General features: G+C 38.7%; 1 protein-coding gene across 1 annotated transcript; it reads left to right on the top strand.

The window, feature by feature from the left end:
* The first annotated feature begins 362 nt into the window (after positions 1 to 362).
* Positions 363 to 13,225, top strand: LOC128047876 (lysozyme C-1). Its single transcript, XM_052640267.1, has 4 exons — positions 363 to 582; positions 1,805 to 1,969; positions 11,636 to 11,711; positions 13,159 to 13,225. The coding sequence occupies exons 1-4, from the start codon at positions 387 to 389 to the stop codon at positions 13,223 to 13,225; spliced, it is 504 nt and encodes a 167-aa protein (XP_052496227.1). The 5' UTR covers positions 363 to 386.
* The last annotated feature ends 11,529 nt before the right edge of the window (positions 13,226 to 24,754 follow it).

Here is a 24,754-nt window from a genome sequence, read left to right as displayed (position 1 = left end):
TGTATATAAAATAATTTTAAGTGAAAAAGATAAGGACAATATGCAAAACATCTTAATGTAAATGAATGTTAATCAAAATGGGAGCTCATTTTCAGTTGAGTAACATGTTCATTCAGGTTTTTTTCTTTATACTTGTTCAACTTCATAATAAAATAAGAGGAAGTTCCTCTTTTGGCAATAATGCTAACTCCAATTCTTCCTGAGAAATGTCTTTAAGCAATGTCATTTCATTATTTTCTACAGACTAATTCTTATGATATCAGAATATATCTCTTCAAAGATAAGAAGGAAAACTTTACAAGTGTGTGGACCAATAAACTTTCTGTTTTCCACATGTCTAAGAGGGTGGAGCCACCAAACCAATGAGATAAGAGGGGAGTGAAAAGATGTTAAATAGCAAGTCCAGCTCACCCTGGTCAGTCTGGACACTTGACTTCTCAGTCAACATGAAGACTGTCGTTATTCTGGGGCTTCTCTTCCTTTCTGTTGCTGTCCAGGGCAAGGTCTTTGAGAGATGTGAGCTTGCCAGAACTCTGAAGAAACTCGGACTGGATGACTATAAGGGAGTCAGCCTGGCAAACTGTAAGTTAACTCTTCTTTCTCCTTCCAAACAGTTGACCAGGTGTGGAACTAACAGAGGATGAATAATGAGCAAGGGACTTTGAGTGAATGGGTTTTTCTTTGTTGGAGGGTTTGTACACTTACCATGGTTAAAAACATCAACTTGCTCCTTTAGAATCAAATGTACCAGGTGAAGGATTGAAGAATGGGAGAGTCAAATTCTATATCATTCTAAACATGCCAGGTCCCCCTGTACTCCTCTAGTGCCACTAAATCTGCCAGCTGGCACTTGTAGGCTGGTGATAAAATGTTTCAACACCTGGGATATCTCTTTCAAGCTCTTGGTGTCTGACTCTAGCCATTTCTAGTTTGGAACTTGGGTTCTACAAGCCTGAGTAAGGCATTATTTTTCTCATTTTTATACTCCTACCAAGATGTTGGGCTTTTAACAACAATGCTTTTTCAAAAAATTACATTGAATTCATAAAACAAGAACAAGGACAGTAGGAACCTATTTCCCTTTAGTCAATATCCATATATAGATCCCTGAAATGCACCAAGAAATGACATTTTATTATTTTCACTCAAGTTGATTAATATTCATTTTCTTCCTCAGAATTCAAGATGTGCCTTAAGTAAAAATTTTAGTATTGTAGTCCATATTTGTCAAGGTCACCACTGTATTTTTCAAATTGAACTCAGACATTTCCCCTCTATAACTATTTTTGAAATAATGAGCAAATGGCTAGATGGATAGATGCATGATATAGTCTTTCCTAGTTTATGATTCTTGTTGTTCAGATTCTAATTTGATACCCAAATCCACCTTTAGATATGCTAAAAATTTTTCTTTCTCCCAGAAACATATTTTTCTTAATAAAAAGCATTATTCCAATTGTATATACATCTACTGATAAAGACCAAACCCATTCAACAACCCTGTTGATTTTTTTCTTCTATGGTCAGTCTTACCTGAGGGATGGGAACAGGGGAAGAGCTTTTTAATGTTTTTTAAAATGCATTATCTTGTTTCATTAGAATTACCAAGACTTACTAATAGAAGAATTCTCTTAAGGACGCTTTAACATGAAAGTGTTAAAATATCTTGCAAGGAAAATATTTCTTTATATTAATACTTATAAAAGTCATTAGTAAAATATTATTATTTAAAAGAACTGATTTGTCTATGAAGTATAAGTCAGGTCCAGTTGTTGTTTTTCAACTAAAAATACATTTTTTTCAGGGTTGTGTTTGACCAAATGGGAAAGCAGTTATAACACAAAAGCTACAAACTACAATCCTGGCAGTGAAAGCACTGATTATGGGATATTTCAGATCAACAGCAAGTGGTGTTGTAATGATGGCAAAACCCCTGACGCAGTTGATGGCTGTCATGTGTCCTGCAGCGGTAAGGCAAGTTGAACATTGAGTGATGACACAGGGCCCATCTGGTTTTATCTATAAGAATAGAGATTCAATACAAATGAAAATGTCTCAAAGAGCTCATCAGGGACCTAGAAAAGCTCCATATTAATTTCCAGAAGCTCTCTATTATCCTCCTTGTAATTTCTTAAGTAAGAAATTAAAGGAGAGCATAAAGATGGCGGAGGAATAGGACGGGAAGACCACTTTCTCCCTCACAAATTCCTCAAAAGAACATTTCAACGCTGAGCAAACACCACAAAACAACTTCTGTAGGCTGGCAGAGGACATCAGGCAAGCAGAAAAGCAGACCATTGTCTTCAAAAACAGGTAGGAAAAAATATAAAAGACGAAAAAGGAGACAAAGGAGGTGGGGAGGGAGCTCCGTCCCGGGAAGGGAAGCCCGTCCCGGGAAGGGAATTTTAACAAGAGAGGTTTCCAAACACCAGGAAACACTCTCCCTGCCGAGTCTGTGGCGAGCCTTGGAAACACAGAGGGCAACATAACAGGAAGGAAAAATAAAGAAACAATTAAAACCAAGAGATTACAAGCCCAACAGTAACTCCCCCAGCGGAAAAGCAGCACAGACGCCTGCATCCGCCATTGGGAAGTGGGGGCAGGGCAGGGACGCGCGGGAGGCGCAGGCTGCAGTGCTTTGTAAGAATCGGGCAGGAACGCCCCACGCGCAACCAGAACGATCTAACTTGGGCTAGCAAACCAGACTGTGGGATAGCTACCGCACGAAAAGCTCGAACATAAGACACTGCCAGGACCGAGCACAGAACAAAGGACGGAACAGAAAAAGCCGGCTGCAGACCATCCCCCGCCGGGGACAGGCAGCCAGAGCCGTAAGGGCTGGAAAGGGGCAATTGCAGACCCGGAGAGACTTTACTTACCTAACTGCAAGCAGGCTTCTTTGCTAAGACTTCTGGGGGTGCTGGACACTCACAATCTGCCTCACGGGGGACGCCAGCGGTCCACCCAGAAAGCTGAGCAGCAGCGGCAGAAAAGGTGACATGCCGCAGCGATCGCGCTCGCCAAACTCCTGAGCTACTCGGACCTGGGAAGGGCACAAAGCGCAGTCCCAGCCGAATCTGTGCCTCTGAGGGCGGCCTGAGCGCCGAACCTGAGCGGCTTGGACCGGGGAAGTGCACGCAGCCTAGGGCCGGCCCCAGACGGTTCCCGGCTGAGCATCGTAGAGCCGGAGCGGTTTGTGCGCCGCGAGAAGGGACAGGTCAAGTGGGGCTGAGACACTGTGTGCACACGACAGTGCTATTTGTTTGCAGCATCCCCCATCCCCACAGCGCGACTGAACTAGTGAGCCTAAAAAACCAGCAAACGGAAGAAGTTAAACAGAGGGAACCACCTTGGAAGTGATCCCACACAGCCCAAAACATCAGAGAAGGGCCAGATATATTTTTACTATTTTTAAAATCATTCCTTTTTTTTTTTTCTTTTTTCTTTTTTTTTTCTCTAACTTTTTTTAAAATTGTTAAGTCTTCTATTTCTCCTCTAATTTTTATTACTATAACCTATTATTACTATTTTTAAAAAAAAAAGACTTTTTTTTTCTTTTTAAGGCAAACACCATATATAGCCTTTGGATGGTTGTTGGTGGTTTTTTGTTTTTGTTTGTTTTGGTTTTTTTTGGTTTGTTTTTTTAATAATTCTTGTTTTTTCTTTCTTTCTTTCTTTCCTCCTTTTTCCTTCTGCTTCTTTTCTTTAATATTGTATTTTTGAAAATCCAACCTCTACTCTAGATTTTTAACCTTTGCTCTTAGGTTTTTGTTGTCAATTTTGTACATTTAAAAACCCAAACTTCACTACCCAAGTTTACCTGAGAGCGAGATTACTGGCTTGACCACTCTCTTCTCCTTTGGATTCTCCTTTTTCTCCACCAGGTGGCCTCTGTCTCTTTTCACCCCCATCTCTTCTCTATCCAACTCTATGAATCTCTGTGTGTTCCAGACGGTGGAGAACACCTAAGGAACTGGTTACTGGCAGGATTTGTCTCTCTCCTTCTCATTCCTCTCTCTTATCCTCCTGGTCACCTCTGTCTACTTCCTCCCTCTCCTCTTCCCTGTATAACTCCATAAATACCTCTGAGTGGTCCAGACTATAGAGCGCACATAAGGAAGTGACTACTGGCTAGCTTGCTCTCTCCTCTTTTGATCTCTCCGCATCTCATTCCAGTTACCTCTAACTACCCCCTCCATCTTCTCTTCTCCTTGTAACTCAGTGAACCTCTCTGAGTGTCCCTCAATGTGGAGAAACTTTTCATCTTTAACCTAGATGTTTTATCATCGGTGCTGTATAGATGGAGAAGTCTAGAGGCTACTGTAAAAATAAAACTGAAGACCAGAAGCAGGAGGCTTAAATCCAAAGCCTGAAAACATTAGAGAACTCTTGAATTCAGGGAACAGTAAGCAATAGGAGCTCATCAAATGCCTTCATACCTACACTGAAACCAAGCTCCACCCAAGGGCCAACAAGTTCCAAAACAAGACATACCACTCAAATTCTCCAGCAACACAGGAACACTCCCCTGAGCTTCAATATACAGGCAGATAAAAATTACTCCAAAACTTTTAATGTCTCATAACCCATTACTGGTCACTCCACTGCACTCCAGAGAGAAGAAACCCAGCTCCACCCACCAGAACTCCAACACAAGCCTCCCTAACCAGGAAACCTTGACAAGCCACTGATAGAACCCCACCCACAGTGAGGAAGCTCCATAATAAAGAGAACTCCACAAATTACCAGAATATAAAAAGACCACCCCAAACGCAGCAATATAACCAAGATGAAGAGACAGAGGAATACTCAGCAGGTAAAGGAACAGGAGAGTTGCCCACCAAACCAAACAAAAGAGGAAGAAGTAGGGAATCTTCCTGAGAAGGAATTCCAAATATTGATAGTGAAAATGATCCAAAATCTTGAAATCAAAATGGAATCACAGATTAATAGCCTAGAGACAAGAATTGAGAAGATGCAAGAAAGGTTTAACAAGGACCTAGAAGAAATAAAAAAGAGTCAAAATATAATGAATAACACAATAAATGAGACCAGAAACACTCTGGAGGCAACAAATAGTAGAATAACGGAGGCAGAAGATAGGATTAGTGAAATAGAAGATAGAATGGAAGAAATATATGAATCAGAGAGGAAACAAGAAAAACGAATTAAAAGAAACGAGGACAATCTCAGAGACCTCCAGGACAATATGAAATGCTCCAACATTCGAATTATAGGAGTCCCAGAAGAAGAAGACAGAAAGAAAGATCATGAGAAAATCCTTGAGAAGATAATAGTTGAAAACTTCCCTAAAATGGGGAAGGAAATAATCACCCAAGTCCAAGAAACACAGAGAGTTCCTAATAGGATAAACCCAAGGTGAAACACCCCAAGACACATATTAATTAAATTAACAAAGATCAAACACAAAGAACAAATATTAAAAGCAGCAAGGGAAAAACAACAAATAACACACAAGGGGATTCCCATAAGGATAACAGCTGATCTTTCCATAGAAACTCTTCAGGCCAGGAGGGAATGGCAAGACATACTTAAAGTGATGAAAGACAATAACCTACAGCCCAGATTACTGTACCCAGCAAGGATCTCATTCAAATACGAAGGAGAAATCAAAAGCTTTACAGACAAGCAAAAGCTGAGAGAATTCAGCACCACCAAACCAGCTCTCCAACAAATTCTAAAGGATATTCTCTAGACAGGAAACATGAAAAGGGTGTATAAACCCAAACCCAAAACAATAAAGTAAATGGTAACTGGATCATACTTATCAATAATTACCTGAAACGTAAATGGGTTGAACGCCCCAACCAAAAGGCAAAGACTGGCCGAATGGATACAAAAACAAGACCCCTCTATATGCTGCTTACAAGAGACCCACCTCAAAACAAGAGGCACATACAGACTGAAAGTGAAGGGCTGGAAAAAGATATACCACGCAAATAGAGACCAAAAGAAAGCAGGAGTGGCAATACTCATATCTGATAAAATAGACTTTAAAACAAAGACTGTGAAAAGAGACAAAGAAGGCCACTACATAATGATCAAAGGATCAATCCAAGAAGAAGATATAACAATTATAAATATATATGCACTCAATATAGGAGCACCGCAATATGTAAGACAAATGCTAACAAGTATGAAAGGGGAAATCAACAATAACACAATAATAGTGGGAGACTTTAATACCCCACTCACACCTATGGACAGATCAACTAAACAGAAAATTAACAAAGAAATGCAAACTTTAAATGATACATTAGATCAATTAGACCTAATTGATATCTATAGGACAATTCACCCCAAAACAATGAATTTCACCTTTTTTTCAAGTGCTCATGGAATTTTCTCCAGGATAGATCACATCCTGGGCCATAAATCTAAACTTGATAATTCAAAAAAATCGAAATCATTCCAAGCATCTTTTCTGACCATAATGCATTAAGATTAGATCTCAATTACAGGAGAAAAACTATTAAAAATTCCAACATATGGAGGCTGAACAACACACTTCTGAATAACCAACAAATCACAGAAGAAATCAAAAAAGAAATCAAAATATGCATAGAAACTAATGAAAATGAAAACACAACAACCCAAAACCTGTGGGACACTATAAAAGCAGTGCTAAGAGGAAAGTTCATAGCAATACAGGCATACCTCAAGAAACAAGAAAAAAGTCAAATAAATAACCTAACTCTACAACTAAAGCAACTAGAAAAGGAAGAATTGGAGAACCCCAGAGTTAGTAGAAGGAAAGAAATCTTAAATATTAGGGCAGAAATAAATGCTAAAGAAACAAAAGAGACCATAGCAAAAATCAACAAGGCCAAAAGCTGGTTCTTTGAAAGGATAAATAAAATTGACAAACCACTAGCCAGACTCAACAAGAAGCAAAGAGAGAAAAATCAAATCAATAAAATTAGAAATGAAAATGGAGAGATCACAACAGACAACACAGAAATACAAAGGATCATAAGAGACTACTATCAGCAGTTGTATGCCAATAAAATGGACAACGTGGAAGAAATGGACATATTCTTAGAAAAGTACAATTTTCCAAAACTGAACCAGGAAGAAATAGAAAATCTTAACAGACCCATCACAAACACGGAAATTGAAACTGTAATCAGAAATCTTCCAGCAAACAAAAGCCCAGGTCCAGACGGCTTCACAGCTGAATTCTACCAAAAATTTCGAAAAGAGCTAACACCTATCCTACTCAAACTCTTCCAGAAAATTGCAGAGGAAGGTAAACTTCCAAACTCATTCTATGAGGCCAGCATCACCCTAATACCAAAACCTGACAAAGATGTCACAAAAAAAGAAAACTACAGGCCAATATCACTGATGAACATAGATGCAAAAATCCTCAACAAAATTCTAGCAATCAGAATCCAACAACACATTAAAAAGATCATACACCATGACCAAGTGGGCTTTATCCCAGGGATGCAAGGATTCTTCAATATCCGCAAATCAATCAATGTAATTCACCACATTAACAAATTGAAAAATAAAAACCATATGATTATCTCAATAGATGCAGAGAAGGCCTTTGACCAAATTCAACATCCATTTATGATAAAAACTCTCCAGAAAGCAGGAATAGAAGGAACATACCTCAACATAATAAAAGCTATATATGACAAACCCACAGCAAACATTATCCTCAATGGTGAAAAATTGAAAGCATTTCCCCTAAAGTCAGGAACAAGACAAGGGTGTCCACTTTCACCGCTACTATTCAACATAGTTCTGGAAGTTTTGGCCACAGCAATCAGAGCAGAAACAGAAATAAAAGGAATCAAAATTGGAAAAGAAGTAAAACTCTCACTGTTTGCAGATGACATGATCCTCTACATGGAAAACCCTAAAGACTCCACCAGAAAATTACTAGAGCTCATCAATGAATATAGTAAATTTGCAGGATATAAAATCAACACACAGAAATCCCTTGCATTCCTATACACTAATAATGAGAAAGTAGAAAAAGAAATTAAGGAAACAATTCCATTCACCATTGCAACGAAAAGAATAAAATACTTGGGAGTATATCTACCCAAAGAAACTAAAGACCTATATACAGAAAACTATAAAACACTGATGAAAGAAATCAAAGAGGACACTAATAGATGGAGAAATATACCATGTTCATGGATCAGAAGAATCAATATAGTGAAAATGAGTATACTACCCAAAGCAATTTACAAATTCAATGCAATCCCTATCAAGCTACCAGCCATATTTTTCACAGAACTAGAACAAATAATTTCAAGATTTGTATGGAAATACAAAAAACCTCGAATTGCCAAAGCAATCTTGAGAAAGAAGAATGGAACTGGAGGAATCAACTTGCCTGACTTCAGACTCTACTACAAAGCCACAGTCATCAAAACAGTATGGTACTGGCACAAAGACAGACATATAGATCAATGGAACAAAATAGAAAGCCCAGAGATAAATCCACACACCTATGGACACCTTATCTTTGACAAAGGAGGCAAGAATATACAATGGAGTAAAAACAATCTCTTTAACAAGTGGTGCTGGGAAAACTGGTCAACCACTTGTAAAAGAATGAAACTAGATCACTTTCTAACACCACACACAAAAATAAACTCAAAATGGATTAAAGATCTAAATGTAAGACCAGAAACTATAAAACTCCTAGAGGAGAACATAGGCAAAACACTCTCAGACATAAATCACAGCAGGATCCTCTATGATCCACCTCCCAGAATTCTGGAAATAAAAGCAAAAATAAACAAATGGGATCTAATTAAAATTAAAAGCTTCTGCACAACAAAGGAAAATATAAGCAAGGTAAAAAGACAGCCTTCAGAATGGGAGAAAACAATAGCAAATGAAGCAACTGACAAACAACTAATCTCAAAAATATACAAGCAACTTATGCAGCTCAATTCCAGAAAAATAAACCACCCAATCAAAAAATGGGCCAAAGAACTAAATAGACATTTCTCCAAAGAAGACATACAGATGGCTAACAAACACATGAAAAGATGCTCAACATCACTCATTATTAGAGAAATGCAAATCAAAACCACAACGAGGTACCACTTCACACCAGTCAGAATGGCTACGATCCAAAAATCTGCAAGCAATAAATGCTGGAGAGGGTGTGGAGAAAAGGGAACCCTCCTACACTGTTGGTGGGAATGCAAACTAGTACAGCCACTATGGAGAACAGTGTGGAGATTCCTTAAAAAATTGCAAATAGAACTACCTTATGACCCAGCAATCCCACTGCTGGGCATACACACTGAGGAAACCAGAATTGAAAGAGACACATGTACCCCAATGTTCATCGCAGCACTGTTTATAATAGCCAGGACATGGAAACAACCTAGATGTCCATCAGCAGATGAATGGATAAGAAAGCTGTGGTACATATACACAATGGAGTATTACTCAGCCGTTAAAAAGAATTCATTTGATTCAGTTCTGATGAGATGGATGAAACTGGAGCCGATTATACAGAGTGAAGTAAGCCAGAAAGAAAAACACCAATACAGTATACTAACACATATATATGGAATTTAGAAAGATGGCAATGACGACCCTGTATGCAAGACAGGAAAAAAGACACAGTTGTGTATAACGGACTTTTGGACTCAGAGGGAGAGGGAGAGGGTGGGATGATTTGGGAGAATGGCATTCTATCATGTATACTATCATGTAAGAAATGAATCGCCAGTCTATGTCTGACGCAGGATACAGCATGCTTGGGGCTGGTGCATGGGGATGACCCACAGAGATGTTATGGGGAGGGAGGTGGGAGGGGGGTTCATGTTTGGGAACACATGTAAGAATTAAAGATTTTAAAATTAAAAAAAATAAAATAAATAAAATAAAAGCCAGAAGGCACAAAGTAAATAAAAATAAATAAATAAATTAAAAAAAGAAAAAGAAAAGAAATTAAAGAGCTGGTACGATAAAAGGTTACTTGCTCTTGCTACCATCAAGAGTTTCTGGAATGACTTATGACTTTATTATAACTAGACTTGTTGATGCTCTGTAGAGAACAATACCATTCCTCTTTCTTCTCTTGTTTGGGGAGATTTAGGGATAATTTGGTTGTGTGGTCTTTTTTTTTTTTTTTAATCTACTCTCCTTTATTGGAAAATAAAGAATTACTAGTTAAACAAAGAGGAGGAATACATGTGGTCATTAAAAAAAATTATTTTTACTTTTAATGATGAAATGTTTTTAAAAATAGTAAATTAGAAACATTAATAGACATCAATATGTTCATTATGTACTTTAACAGTTTTTAATATTTTTTCATATTTACTTCTCTTATGTATATAAATTATATGTGAAAGTGAAAGTTGCTCAGTCATGTCCAACTCTTTGCAATCCCATGGACTCTACAGTCTGTGGAATTCTCCAGGCCAGAATACTGGAGAGGGTAGTCTTTCCCTTCTCCAGGGGATCTTCCCTACAAATTATATATATGGTTTTTTTTTTTCTTGCTTAGTGATTTAAAGAGAATTAGAAACATTATGATATTTCATTTCTAAATTCTTTAGCTTGCATCTCCTTAAGTTATAGTTCCTATATAAATATTGCCATTTGAACAAGTTAATTTACACAACTGTTTAATTGCAGTGAAAAAAATATTCTATTGAGTTCCTTTTAAAATAGAGATATGGAATCTTTAGTACATAAAATATTGGAGAACTATTACAAAATTTATACTGTTAAATTTTTAAATATTAAAATTCTTAATGAGAAGATTAGTCTAAGAATAATCCTTTGTATCCAGATAATTTTCTTTAAAAATATTTTGTATTATGCAATAATATGTGGTCATTGAGTAAATATTCTTACTACCATGAGATGTGTGACCACTGGCAAATTTTGGTACCCACAGTTTCTTTCAGAATATACATCACCCTCAGACATGAATATAAAGCCAAATTACATATATCTGTACTCAGATACGAACATGTAAGCAATGTGTTTCAACAAAACAGAAATTGTACTAAACTAACTACTTTACAATATGCTGTTTTTTGTACAAAATTATTTTTATCAACAAATACCAATCTTTATTATATTTCAAGATGAATAAATTCCACTGATAAAATGTTCTATAGTTTATCAATCCAAATCACACTGTTAAGCACTCAAGCTGTATTTTCCCCTTTTATTAATTGCTATGGAATATCTGGTACACACATCTTGGGTGCATCTCTTAGTACTTCTTTAGGATAAACTTCCAGTAACAGAGTTGGTGAGCAAAAAACTGCTAGACTGGTTTCTGCATGTCTGCTTGTTTTATTTTGATTTTATAATCCAGAGTAAAAGAGAACATTCTATCACATTAGTTAATAATTCCCAGAGCTTCCATTGACTTTGGCAAATGAGACACAAAATGCTTCTTTTCATGTCAAATAGGATGGAAAAGAATTTTCCCATGATATTCACAGACATATGGACTCTTAAAACATACTTTTAATTGTTCTCTCCTCAGAGAGAACTCTCTCCTCAGAGTTGTTCTCTATTCCTAAGAGAATAAAGCTGGCCAAACCTAAACTTAAAAAGGAATTTCTATGAATGTTAATTTCATTTTTCACCATCTCCTTTTCAGAATTAATGGAAAATGACATCGAAAAAGCTGTAGCATGTGCAAAGCACATTGTCAGTGAGCAAGGCATTACAGCATGGTATGTTGTTCTTGTTTGTGTGTGTGTGTGTTTTTCCTCCTTCTAGTTCTATTGAGATGTAATCAACACACGGCACTGTAGAAGTTTAAGATGAACAGCAGAATGATTTGACTTACATACATCATGAAATTATTATCACAATAACTTTGGTGAACATCCATTATATCATATGGATATAAATTAAAGAATTAGGAGAAAAAATGTATGTGTGATGAAAAGTCTTAGGCTTTAATCTGTTAGCAATTTTCATACATAACATTAGCATGATAATTGCATTTATCATGCTGTACATTCGATTCCTAGTATTTATCTTATACCTAGAATGTTGCAGTACCTTTAACTGCCTTCACTCACTTTCCCACCCCTCACTTCACCCACTACACCCTCCACTGGTAACCATAAGTTCAGTTCAGTTGCTCAGTCATTTTGGACTCTTTGCAACCTCATGGACTGCAGCACACCAGGCTTCCCTATCCCTCACCAACTCCGGGAGCTTGCTCAAACTCATGCCCATCTAGTCGGTGATGCCATCCAACCATTTTATCCTCTGTCATCCCCTTCTGCTAATCTGACCTCTTTTACTGTGAGTTGTTCCTATATTTGTTTGTTTGAAATATAATCGACCTACAACACTATGTAAGTTCCTGTTACAGAGCATGGTTTGTGTTAAGCATTAAAAAGGAGAACTGGGGATTTCCCTGGTGGTCCTTTGATAAGACTTGTGCTTCTAACACAGGGGGTGTTGGACAGGGAACCACATGCCATTAGGTGCTGCTAAAAAAAGGTGGGACTCAGGAAGAATTGGGGGTTTTTTTTGGCAGCACTCCAGGGCATGTGGGATTCTAGCCTCCCATCCCACCATCAGAAATCAAAACCACTCCCTCAGCATTGGAAGGTCCAGTGGTCCTTAACGCTGGACCACTGGGGAAGTCCCAGGTGAGAGCTGTTTTACCCTACTCTTCTGAGAGAAGGGAGGGAATATTCTCAAAGACAAAAGTATGCTACTGACAACTGAAAATGGCAGCTTTAGATTTATGCTAAACAATGTATTACATAGAAACAATCTACTTTAACTGATGCAGAATCTACTTCTTTTACTCTTCAATTTATTTTAGGCGATTCTGGAGTTTTTAAGATTCTACAAATAATACCAATTCCTTGTCATATCTTGAAATAATTTTTGGAATTAAGTAAATGTGGAATGCACTCTGCAGTCGTGTTGTGAACAACACAGGACTCCACATTTGTGTTCAGCATTCTGTGCTCTAGTGAAGGCTGGTGGAGATGTATGTATCTCCAGTTAACAAATAACAATACTTGCATTTGTCTATAGCTTGTGTCTCATGTACTGATGAACTATTTTGTTCTCCCAAAGGATTTGAAGTATGTACTTTACAAGGAAGGTATGTTTTAGCCTTATTACAATTTGTTTCATCTTTCTCTACAGGGTGGCATGGAAAAGTCATTGTCGAGACCATGACGTCAGCAGTTATGTTGAGGGTTGCACGCTGTAACTGTGGAGTTATCGTTCTTCAGCTCATTTTGTCTCTTTTTCATGTTAAGAAAGTAATAGTTGAATGAAAGCTTATACCACCATTCCTTGAAGCAAACAATGGTTTTACAGAAGCAGGAGCATATGGTCTTCTAAGAAGCTTGGTGTTTATCTAATGTGTTAATTGTTTGACACTAGGCCTATAATATTTTTCAGTTTGCCAGTAAAACTAATGCTGGTGAATATTTGTCTAAACTCTTAATTATCTAATATATCTCCAGTACATTCAGTTCTTAATTAAAGCAAGATCATTTATGCATCCTGCTGATCATGAAGGAATATAAAGAGGGATTAGATGAACTGTTGCTTTTTCTTAATTTCATTAGCATTATGACAAATTCAGAGACAGATGAGTCTGCAATTATTGAAATAATTGCTAGTTAACCACAGATATGAAATGATGCATGCTGTAAAAATACAAACATTTTCATTAAAAACTTTGCAGTTCAAACCTTGTCTTTGTTTGTTTAGAGCCATCTAGTGTCTCTGAAGAAATACCTATGTACATTTTGAACAACAACAAAAAAGGGATTCCCTGGTGGCTTAGAGGGTAAAGTGCCTGCCTGCAATGTGGGAGACCCGGGTTTGATCCCTGGGTTGAGAAGAACCCCTGAAGAAGGAAATGGCAACCCACTCCAGTACTCTTGCTTGGAAAATCCCATGGACAGAGGAGCCTAGTTGGACACGACTAAGCGACTTCACTTTCCTTTCCTTCCCTTTTGAAAAAAATGACATTTAGCATTTCCAACATCCTCTTCTATACCCAGACAGATATGCTGGAGAAAAACCATAAGCATGATGAAAGATCTTACTTAACTTTTTAAATTTTTTTGGTAAGTTGCACAGTTTGTGGGATCTTAGTTCTCCATCTAGGGACTGAATCTTTGCCCTCAACAGTGAAAGTAGGGAGTCCTAACCACCAGACTACCAGGGAATTCCCCTCAGTTTAAATTCATAACCACAAATCTCAAATGGGCCCTCAAGACTACCTGGTCATCTTAGTCACTTCTCTGTATTGGTGTTCCCACTCTTCAAAATGTCTGTCATTATTTACTTCTCTCATTTCAAAGTCCCAGCACACATGCCAACCACTGGTCTTCCATGCTCTCAGATCTCAGTAGATGACCTGGCCTCACGTTACACTGGCAGAACAGAAGCAACCTCGTAAAAATTCTCCCCTCCTCACTACCATAACCGAGCTCATGTCTCTCTGGGCCCATCCTCCCTTCTTTCCCCTTTATCACTAGGATAAAGAGCCTATGTTTTTGCCAACTGCAGTGTCTCAATAGGTAGTCTTCATCACAGCCCTCTCACTACCCCAATTTAGGCTAAGTTTTTCCTGCATTCTGAGTTTTTCCTCTTCACTGGATCATCCCTATCACTGTATTAACTGCCCTGGTAACATTGTCAGGAGGTAAACACTGACAAATTAGGATCACCTAATCATCAGATTCTATGCATTTCATCAATTGTCCCATAAGTCCTTCTTAATTAAAAAGTCTAATTCAGAATTGTGTTATATTTAGTTGTTATGTTTCCCAGTTTTTAATTTAGATCACCTCACATTTTTCCTGACATTTATGACTTTAATCCTTTTGAAGACCTCAAGCAGCTGTGGTGAAAATGGCCTAAGTTTTTTTATATATATATATTCTCTGAAATAGGTTAGGTTATGCATCTTTGCAGTGGAATCTTAACCAATGGACCTCCAGGAAAGTCCCTGAAAGTGAGGTCTTTTTTAATGAAATATAGGTGGATTTTGCTTTTTTTATCCAGTCTGACTTCTCATTTCAGTATCAAGCCATCCTAAGTGCTTTTTCTTTTGATTATCAATACTTGCACTCTTCTGCTATTTACTTTTAGCCCACTTTTTCCATAAAATTTGATTATAGTTACTTTAAATAGCTTGTTGTTGTTCAGTCGCTCAGTTGTGTATGACTCTTTGCAACCCCATGGACTGCAGCACATCAGGCTTCTCTGTCCACCACTAACTCCTGGAGTTTGCTTAATCTCATTTCCATTGAGTCCATAATGCCATTCAACATCTCATCTTCTATCTCCCCTTCTCCTCCTGCCCTCAATCTTTCCCAGCATGAAGATCTTTTCCAGTGGCTGTTCATATGGCTTTTCCCAGCATCAGGATCTTTTCCAATGGCTCTTCATATCAGGTTTCCAAAGTATTGGAGCTTCAGCTTCAGCATCAGTCCTTCCAAGGAATATTCAGGGTTAATATCCTTTAGGATTGACTGGTTTGATCTTGCTGTCCAACGGACTTTCAAGAGGATTCTCCAGTACCACAGTTTGAAAACATGAATTCTGTGATGCTCAGCCTTCTTTATGGTCCAACTCTCACAGCCATACATGACTACTGGAAAAACCATCAGTTCAGTTCAGTTCAGTCGCTCAGTCGTGTCCAACTCTTTGTGACCTCATGAATCACACCATGCCAGGCCTCCCTGTCCATCACCAACTCCCGGAGTTAACTCAGACTCACGTCCATCGAGTCCGTGATGCCACATCCTCTGTCGTCCCCTTCTCCTCCTGCCCCCAATCCCTCCCAGCATCAGAGTCTTTTCCAATGAGTCAATTCTTCGCATGAGGTGGCCAAAGTACTGGAGTTTCAGCTTTAGCATCAGTCCTTCCAAAGAAATCCCAGGACTGATCTCTTTTAGAATGGACTGGTTGGATCTCCTTGTAGTCCAAGGGACTCTCAAGAGTCTTCTCCAACACCACAGTTCAAAAACAGCAATTCTGTGGTACTCAGCCTTCTTCACAGTCCAACTCTCACATCCATACAGGACCACAAGAAAAACCATAGCCTTGACTAGACAGACCTTTGTTGGCAAACTAATGTCTGCTTTTGAATATGCTATCTAGGTTGGTCATAACTTTTCTTCCAAGGAGTAAACGTCTTTTAATTTCATGGCTGCAGTCACCATCTGCAGTGATTTTGGAGCCCTAAAAAATAGCGTCTGACACTGTTTCCACTGTTTCACCATCTATTTCCCATGAAGTGATGGGACCAGATGCCATGATCTTCATTTTCTGAATGTTGAGCTTTAAGCCTACTTTTTCACTCTCCTCTTTCACTTTTATCAAGAGGCTTTTTAGTTCCTCTTCACTTTCTGCCATAAGGGTGGTGTCATCTGCATATCTAAGGTTATTGATATTTCTCCCGGCAGTCTTGATTCCAGCTTGTGTTTCTTCCAGTCCAGCATTTCTCATGATGTACTCTGCATATAAATTAAATAAGCAGGGTGACAATATACAGCCTTGACGTACTCCTTTTCCTATTTGGAGCCAGTCTGTTGTTCCATGTCCAGGTCTAACTGTTGCTTCCTGACCCACATACAGATTTCTCAAGAGGCAGGTCAGGTGGTCTGGTATTCCCATCTCTTTCAGAATTCTCCACAATTTATTGTGATCCACACAGTCAAAGGCTTTGGCATAGTCAATAAAGGAGAAATAGATATTTTTCTGGAACTCTCTTGCTTTTTCCATGATCCAGCAGATGTTGGCAATTTGATCTCTGGTTCCTCTGTCTTTTCTAAAACCAGCTTGAACATATGGAAATTCACAGTTCACATATTGCTGAAGCCTGGCTTGGAGAATTTTGAGCATTACTTTACTAGCATATGAGATGAGTGCAATTGTGCGGTAGTTTGAGCATTCTTTGGCACTGCCTTTCCTTGGGATTGGAATGAAAACTGACCTTTTCCAGTCCTGTGGCCACTGCTGAGTTTTCCAAATTTGCTGGCTTATTGAGTGTAGCACTTTCACAGCATCATCTTTCGGGAGTTGAAATAGCTCCACTGGAATTCCATCACCTCCACTAGCTTTGTTTGTAGTGATGCTTTCTAAGGCCCACTTGACTTCACATTCCAGGATGTCTGGCTCTAGATGAGTGATCACGCCATCGTGATTATCTTGGTCGTGAAGATCTTTTTTGTACAGTTCTTCCATGTATTCTTGCCACCTCTTCTTATTATCTTCTGCTTCACTATATGAACCTTTTTAAAAAAATCATTTAAAATTTTTTTGTTGCTGTTGTTCAGTCACTAAGTCATATCCAACTCTTTGGGACCCCATGGACTGCAGCACACCAGTCTCCACTGTCCTTTACTAACTCCTGGAATTTGCTCAAATTCATGTACATTGAGTTGGTGACGCCATCTAACCATCTCATCCACTGCCTTCCCCTTCTCCTTTTGCTTTCCAGCATTATGGTCTTCTCAATGAGTCATTCTTTATATCAAGTGACCAAAGTATTGGAACTTCATCAGTCTTTCCAATGAATATTCAGGATTGATTTCCTTTAAAAATGACTGGTTTGATCTCCTTGCAGTCCAAGGAACTCTCTTTTATTCCAGTATTAGATATAATGGTCATCTGAATTAAATTCACCCAATCTTGTCCATTTTAGTTCACTGATTTCTAAAATGTCAATGTTTTCTCTTGCCATCCTCTGCTTGACCACGTTGACTTTATCTTGATTCATGGACCTAACATTCCAGCTGCTACTGCTAAGTCACTTCAGTCATGTCTGACTCTGTGTGACCCCATAGACGGCAGCTCACCAGGCTCCCTCGTCCCTGGGATTCTCCAGGCAAGAACACTGGAGTGGGTTGCCATTTCCTTCTCCAATGCATGAAAGTGAAAAGTGAAAGTGAAGTCGCTCAGTCGTGTCCGACCTTCAGCGACCCCATGGAGTACAGCCTTCCAGGCTCCTCCGTCCATGGGATTCTCCAGGCAAGAACACTGGAGTGAGTTGCCATTTCCTTCTCCAATGCATGAAAGTGAAAAGTGAAAGTGAAGTCGCTCAGTCGTGTCCGACCTTCAGCGACCCCATGGAGTGCAGCCTTCCAGGCTCCTCTGTCCATGGGATTTTCCAGGCAAGAGTAGTGGAGTGGGGTGCCATTGCCTTCTCCGAACATCCAGGTCCCTGTGCAATGTTTTTCTTTACAGCGTTGGAGTTTACTTTCACCACTAGGCACATTTACAACTGACTATTTTTTTCTACTTTGGCCCAGCCACTTCATTCTTTCTGGAACTATTTCTCTGCTCTTCCCCAGTAGCATACTAGACACCTACCGACCTGGGGGACTCATCTTCTTGTGCCATATCTATTTGCCATTTCATACTGTTCATGGGGTTCTTGAGGCAAGAATACTGCAGTGGTTTGCCATTCCCTTTTCCAATGGACCATGTTCTGTCAGAACTCTCCACCATGATCCTTCCTTCCAGAGTGGTCCTGCAAAGCATGACTCATGTCTCTATTGAGTCACACAAGACTGTGATCCATGTGATCATTTGTTTAGCTTTCTGTGATTGTGGTTTTAGTTCTGGAGGATGTGAGATTATGCTTCTTACTTCTGTCTACCCTCTGATGGATGAGGATAAGAGACTTATGTAAGCTTCCTGATGGGAGTGACTGGCTATGGGGAAAACTGAATCTTGCTTTGGTGGGCTCAGACAGTAAAGAATCTACCCGTGATATGGGAGATCTGTGTTCAGTCCCTGGAGAAGGGAATGGTTACCCACTCCAGTATTCTTGCCTGGAAAATCCCATGGACAAAGAAGCCTGGTGGCCTACAGTCCTTGGGGGTCACAAAGAGTCAAACACAACTGAGTGACTAACACTTTTGGCGGGCAGGGCCATGCTTAGTAAATCTTAATCCAATCATCTGCTGATGGGTGGGTCTGTTCTCACTCTCCATTAGTTGTTTGGCCTGAGGTAACTCTTTGGCCACCTGATGGGAAAAGTTGACTCATTGGAAAAGACCCTGATGCTGGGAAAGATTGAAGGCAGGTGGAAAAGGGGATGACAGAAGATGAAATGGTTGGATGGCAACACCGACTTTATGGACATAAGTTTGAGTAAGCTCTGGGAGTTGGTGATGGACAGGGAAGCCTGGCGTGCTGTAGTTCATGGGGTCACAAGAGTCAGACATGACTGAGTGACTGAACTGAACTGAACTGAGGCAACTCAGTCCTGGAGTGTACAAGCTCTATGGTGGGGCTACTGTTTTTGTTCAGTAGCTAAGTCGTCTCTGACTTTCTGTGACCCCCATGGACTGCAGCACCACAGGCTCCTCTGTCTTCCACTAGCCCCTGGAGTTTGCTCAAACTCAAACATGTCCATTGAGTCAGTGATGCCATCCAATCATTTCATTCTCTTACCCTTTCTCTTCCTGCCCTCAATCTTTCCCAGCATCAGGGTCTTTCCCAGTGAATCAGCTCTTTGTATCAAGTAGCCAAAGTATTGGAGCTTCAACTGCAGCATCAGTCCTTCCAATGAATATTCAAGGTTGATTTCCTTTAGGATTGACTGATTTTATCTCCTTGCTGTTCAAGGGACTCTCAAGATGATGCTCCAGCACCACATTTGGAAAACATAAATTTTTTGATGCCCAGCCTTCTTTGTGGTCCAACTCTCACAGCCATACATGACTACTAGAAAAATCATTGTTTTGACTATAAGGAACTTTGTCAGCAAAGTCATGTCTCTGTTTTTTAATATGTTGTCTAGGTTGCTCATAGCTTTCCTTCCAAGGAGCAAGCATCTTTTAATTTCAAGGCTGCACTCACCATCCACAGTGATTTTGGAGCCCAAGAAAATAAAATCTCTCACTGCTTCAACTTTTTTCCTATTCTTTTTGCCATGAAGTGATGGGGCCAGATGCCATGATCTTAGTGTTTTTGGAATGTTGAGTTTTAAGCCAGCTTTTTCACTCCCCTCTTTCACCTTCATCAAGAGGCTCTTTAGTTCCTCTTTGCTTTCTACCATTAGAAGTGGCAGTGGCATCATCTGCATATCTGAGGAGGGCTACTGGCCACCTCCACAAAGGACTGGTGCCAACAGATGCCTCCTAGGACTGCTGCTACCTGCGCTCTTGTTCCCATGGCAGGCTACTTCCAACCCTTGCCTCCATAGGAGAAAATCTTTTCATCCCTGTCAGACTGGCTTCTGCTCAGGATTTTAAAGCTGCCATATTTCTGAGTCATTCTCTGCTCTGCTCCTCTCCATTCATTCTGGAAAATTGTTCAGGAGGTCAAAAGTCCATCACTGGTCTTAGGCGATAATCAAAGCACTGGCAGGCCTGTATTCCATTCTAAAGGTTCAGGGACAATCCATTTTCTTGTGTTTTCCAGTTTCTGGAGGCCATCGGTCTTCCTAAAGCTGAGACGCCTGCAGCAGCAACTTCTTCCAGCCTCTACTTAGTTAGGTTTATCAAACCTCTACTAAACTTTTCAAAGAGCCAGATTTTCATTTGCTGATTTTCTCTATTGTTTTTCTGTTTTCAGTTTCACTGATTGCTGCTCTAATTTGTATTATTTCTTTTCCTCTGCTCTAGGTTTGAGTTGTTCTTCTTTTAGGTTCTAAGTTAGAAGCTCAGGGTTGGTTTTTTTTTTAATTTCACAGTTTATTCTCTACTAATAAATGTCTTTAATGCTATACATTTCTCTGTAAGCACTGTTTTTATGGCATCCCATACATTTGTATGAGTTTATTTTTATTTTCATTTCATTTCAGTTCAGTTCAGTCACTCAGTTGTGTCTGACTCTTTGTGACCCCATGAATCGCAGCATGCCAGGCCTCCCTGTCCATTACTTCTCTTGAGAGACCCAGTGTTATTTAGAAGTGTGATGCTTCACCTTTATTTTTAAAATATTTTTTCTGTGTATAAAATACTAGGTTGACTATTTTTGCCTTTCAGTACTTTAAAGATGTTACTCCAATGATTTCATTGTTTTTATTGTTTCTGATAAGAATTCTAATCTCACTCTTTTTTTCTCTATATGTAATTAGTCTTTGTTTTCTGGATCCTTAAAAAACAGAAACAGCTTAATTGAGATAAAATTATTTTCATCACCCATTTGTAGTCACTTCTCATTTCTCCCCAATGCTCATAGCACTAGCCAGCCACTAATCTCCTTTCTGTCTCTACAGGATTGCCTAACTAGACAACTCATGTGTATAGTATGTGGTCTTCTATAATTGACATTTTTCACTTAGCATCATGTTTTCAAAATTTATCCATGTCATAACATGTATCAGTACTTTACTTCTTTTTATGGTGAAATAATATTCAGTTATATGCATCCTGTTAAATGTATGTACCACATTTTATTTATATGCTTATTAGTTGATGGGTATTTGAATTGTTTTCATTTTTAGCTGTTATGAATAATGCTGCTATGAACATTTGTTTACAAGATCTGCATGAACATGTGTTTTCATTTCTTTTAAAATGAAACCTAGGAGTTGAAGTGCTGGATCATAAGGTAACTATGTGTTTAACATTTTGAAGAACTGCTAGACAATTTTCCAAATGACTGCACCATTTACATTCCTGCCAGAAGTGTATGAGATTTCTAGTTTCTTTGCATCCTAACCAATATATGTTATTATCTGTATTTATGAATCTAGCCCTTCTAGCCCGTACCACACTGTCTTGATTACCATTGTTTTGTAGTAAGTTTTGAAATTGGGGAGTGCAAATTCTACTTTATTCTTTTTCAGGATTTTTTTTTGCTATTCTGGGTCCCTTGAATTCCATATGAATTTTAGGATCAGCTTGTCAGTTTCTACAGAGAAGTTACTGGGATTCTGATAAGGATTTTGTTGAATCTATAGATTAGTTTGGAGAATATTGCTATCTTAACAATGGTAAGTCTGCTGGTCCTTGAACATGAAATTTTTCCCAATTATTTAGATCTTAACTTCTCTGAACAATGGCTAGTGCTTTCCAGTGTGTATGTTTTGCACTTTTTTGGTTAAAGTTATTCCTGAGTATCTTATTCTTTTTTATAAAGGATAAATAATCTTATTTTTAAATAAGAATAAATAATAATTCCATTTGTAAAAGGAATTATTTTATTTCATCTTTGGATGGTTCATTAAAAGTGCACAGAAATGCAGTTGACTTTTGTAACTAGATCCTGTATCCTGCAACCTTGCTGAACTTGTTTATTAGGTTTTTGTTTGTTTGTTTGTTTTTAACAGATGCTTTAAGATATTCTATCAGGTTGGCCAAAAAATTCAGGTTTTTCCATAATGTTTTATGGAAAAATCCAAATGACATTTTTGGCCCACCCAGTACATACAAGATCATGTCTATTGTGAATAAAGATGGTTTTACTTCTCGTTTCTGATCTGGATGACTCTTATCCTTTTTGTAACTAATTGGTTTGGCTAGGGCCTTCTGTACAATGTTGAATAGAAGTGGTAAACAAAGAAGGGCTTCTTTGTTTTGTTCCTGATCTTCGGGGGGAAGCTAAGCAGTTTATCAAAATTAACTATACAGGTTTTTTTTTATAGACATCCTTTATCAGACTGAAAATGTTCCCTTCTGTTCTTAGTTTGTTGAGTAGTTCCATCAGGAAATAGTGCAGGATCTTTTTCAATGTTTTTTCTATATCTACTGAGATGATAATGTCATTTTTGTTTTTTATCTTGTTGATGGGATGTATTGCATTGTATTCAGGTGTTAAGCCAATTAGTATTGCTGGGATAAAATCCACTAGATCATGGTGCATAATTCGTTTTATGTGTTGCTGCATTCAATTAGCTGTTATTTTTTGAGGAGCTTTACATCCATCTTCATAAGAAATACTGATCTGTAGTTTTCTGTTTTTGTGATGTCTTTCTTTAATTTTGGTATGAGGGTAATAATTGCTTCCTAAAATCGGTTGAGTACTGTTTCTTATTCTGATTTTGGTAGAGTTTGTGAAGAATCAGTATTCATCTCGTATCCATTCAAATTTAATGTTATTATTGATAGTTAGATTTACATCTGCAATTTTATTTTTTTACATGTCTCATGTTTTTTGTTCCACTCTTCTTCCTTTACTGCATTTTCTCATTAAACAAACTTTTCTAATGTAGCACTTTAATTGAATGATTTTTCACTATTTTTAGGGTTTTTTAGTAGTTGCTCTAGGTTTTACCATCTTTATCCTAATTTATCAAAATCAGCTTCAGGTTTTTACCACCAAAAAATAAAACTATTCTTCTTGGTATTCAGTAGGAGGGGCTGTCCTGATGGCTCAAATGGTGAAGAATCTGTCTGCAATGTAGAAGACCCAGATTCAATCTCTGAGTTGGGAAGATCCCCTGTTGATGGGAATGGCAACCCACTCCAGTATTCTAGCCTGGAGAATTCCATGGATAGAGGAGTCTGCAGGGAACAGTCACGTGGTCACAGAGAGTCAAATACAACTGAGCGACTAACAACACAATAACAGCTTTATTAGTATGTATTTTGATTTGTAGGAAGGGGAATTCATTATCTTTTAAAAACAATTTTATATTATTTACAATTTTGCAACAACTGTGTTTTTTATAGTCACACAAAAAATAAAAATAAGAAATACAAATAAATAAATAAAAAGAAAAACAATGTTGAGGTTCAAGTAACCTGCAACACATCTAGGAAAAAATTTAAAGATAAAGGGTATACTTTCATGCCAGCTTATTTTCTGTCGGGGGCCAGCGTGAGGAATCCCACCCGTGACAAGGTCATGCGGAAGGAAGCCTGACAAAATGCAAGGACATGATCAGACTTCAGGGGTTCCCCCTGGAATTTCCTGAGCATCCACCCCCCAAGACCAGAGTCTGCCTACTTTACTGTGTTATGCTTTCCACCTACTCTTCTGTCATTAACAGGGGGCTGTCCCCCCACCACCATTTTCTGGAAAAAAATTAGAGTTTTTAGATAATAAATCTCCTGGGCATAATACGAGTGTTTCAGTCCAAAAACCCCTCTGATGGCTTTCTAGCCCGCCTGCAGGACTGCTACAGCTGCGCATGTGATTGAGGCCTCGTGACTGCGGGAGGCACAGGAAGCTTAAAACATCCTAGGAATGTAGGGGCTTCCGGGGAGTCAAAATCATTAGAATAGGACTGATTAAAGGTTTCATTTGTTGAGCCAATACTTGCTGCCAAATTTTCATATCCTTTATTTTTAGATATAGTTGGTATATAGAAAAACAAGTAGTAGACCTGGTATTAGCAACATTAGATCTTTGAGTTAAGTACCTTCTTTGTTATAACCCACTGTGCCTTTGTTCTGTAGAGACGTAACTTTAGTGCTTTAAGGAGATGCAGATTAAAGAAAAACACTTCAGGGGAAACGAGATTAACATTCATTAAGAAAGAGAGCCAAAAACTGTTAGCAAGCCTCTGGGCCAGAAGATAATGTGAATCACTGAGACCTTTTGTATACAAAAAGACATACAGAAAGGGTCAGGACTGCTGCTCCTGCATGACTCTGTATCTTCCATTATGTAAAATTTAGGGTATATAAACACCTTTTGAACAATAAAGTTGGAGGGGGTTTTTGCACAAACCTGGCCTCCCTGAGTCGATTCTTTCTCTTGCTCCCTCCCTCTCCTTTTCAGGCTGATCCCTTGGAACGTGGAGGCTCACCGAGTCTACTTACTTGCCCAGGCTTCTGAGACCCACATGAGAGGGAGCTCAAGGCGGGGC

Source organism: Budorcas taxicolor, chromosome 5, assembly GCF_023091745.1.
Source record: "Budorcas taxicolor isolate Tak-1 chromosome 5, Takin1.1, whole genome shotgun sequence".
NCBI classification, from domain to species: domain Eukaryota; kingdom Metazoa; phylum Chordata; class Mammalia; order Artiodactyla; family Bovidae; genus Budorcas; species Budorcas taxicolor.
Note: the sequence above shows the minus strand (reverse complement) of the source record. Positions and strands in the feature narration are given on the sequence as shown.

Bases quoted from the DNA above. Each gene is read 5' to 3' on its own strand.
- LOC128047876 (XM_052640267.1), top strand. From the start codon at position 387: ATGTTAAATAGCAAGTCCAGCTCACCCTGGTCAGTCTGGACACTTGAC. The intron at 1,970-11,635 runs GTAAGGCAAGTT...TCTCCTTTTCAG, and splicing joins CTGTCATGTGTCCTGCAGCG to AATTAATGGAAAATGACATC. The intron at 11,712-13,158 runs GTATGTTGTTCT...CTTTCTCTACAG, and splicing joins GAGCAAGGCATTACAGCATG to GGTGGCATGGAAAAGTCATT.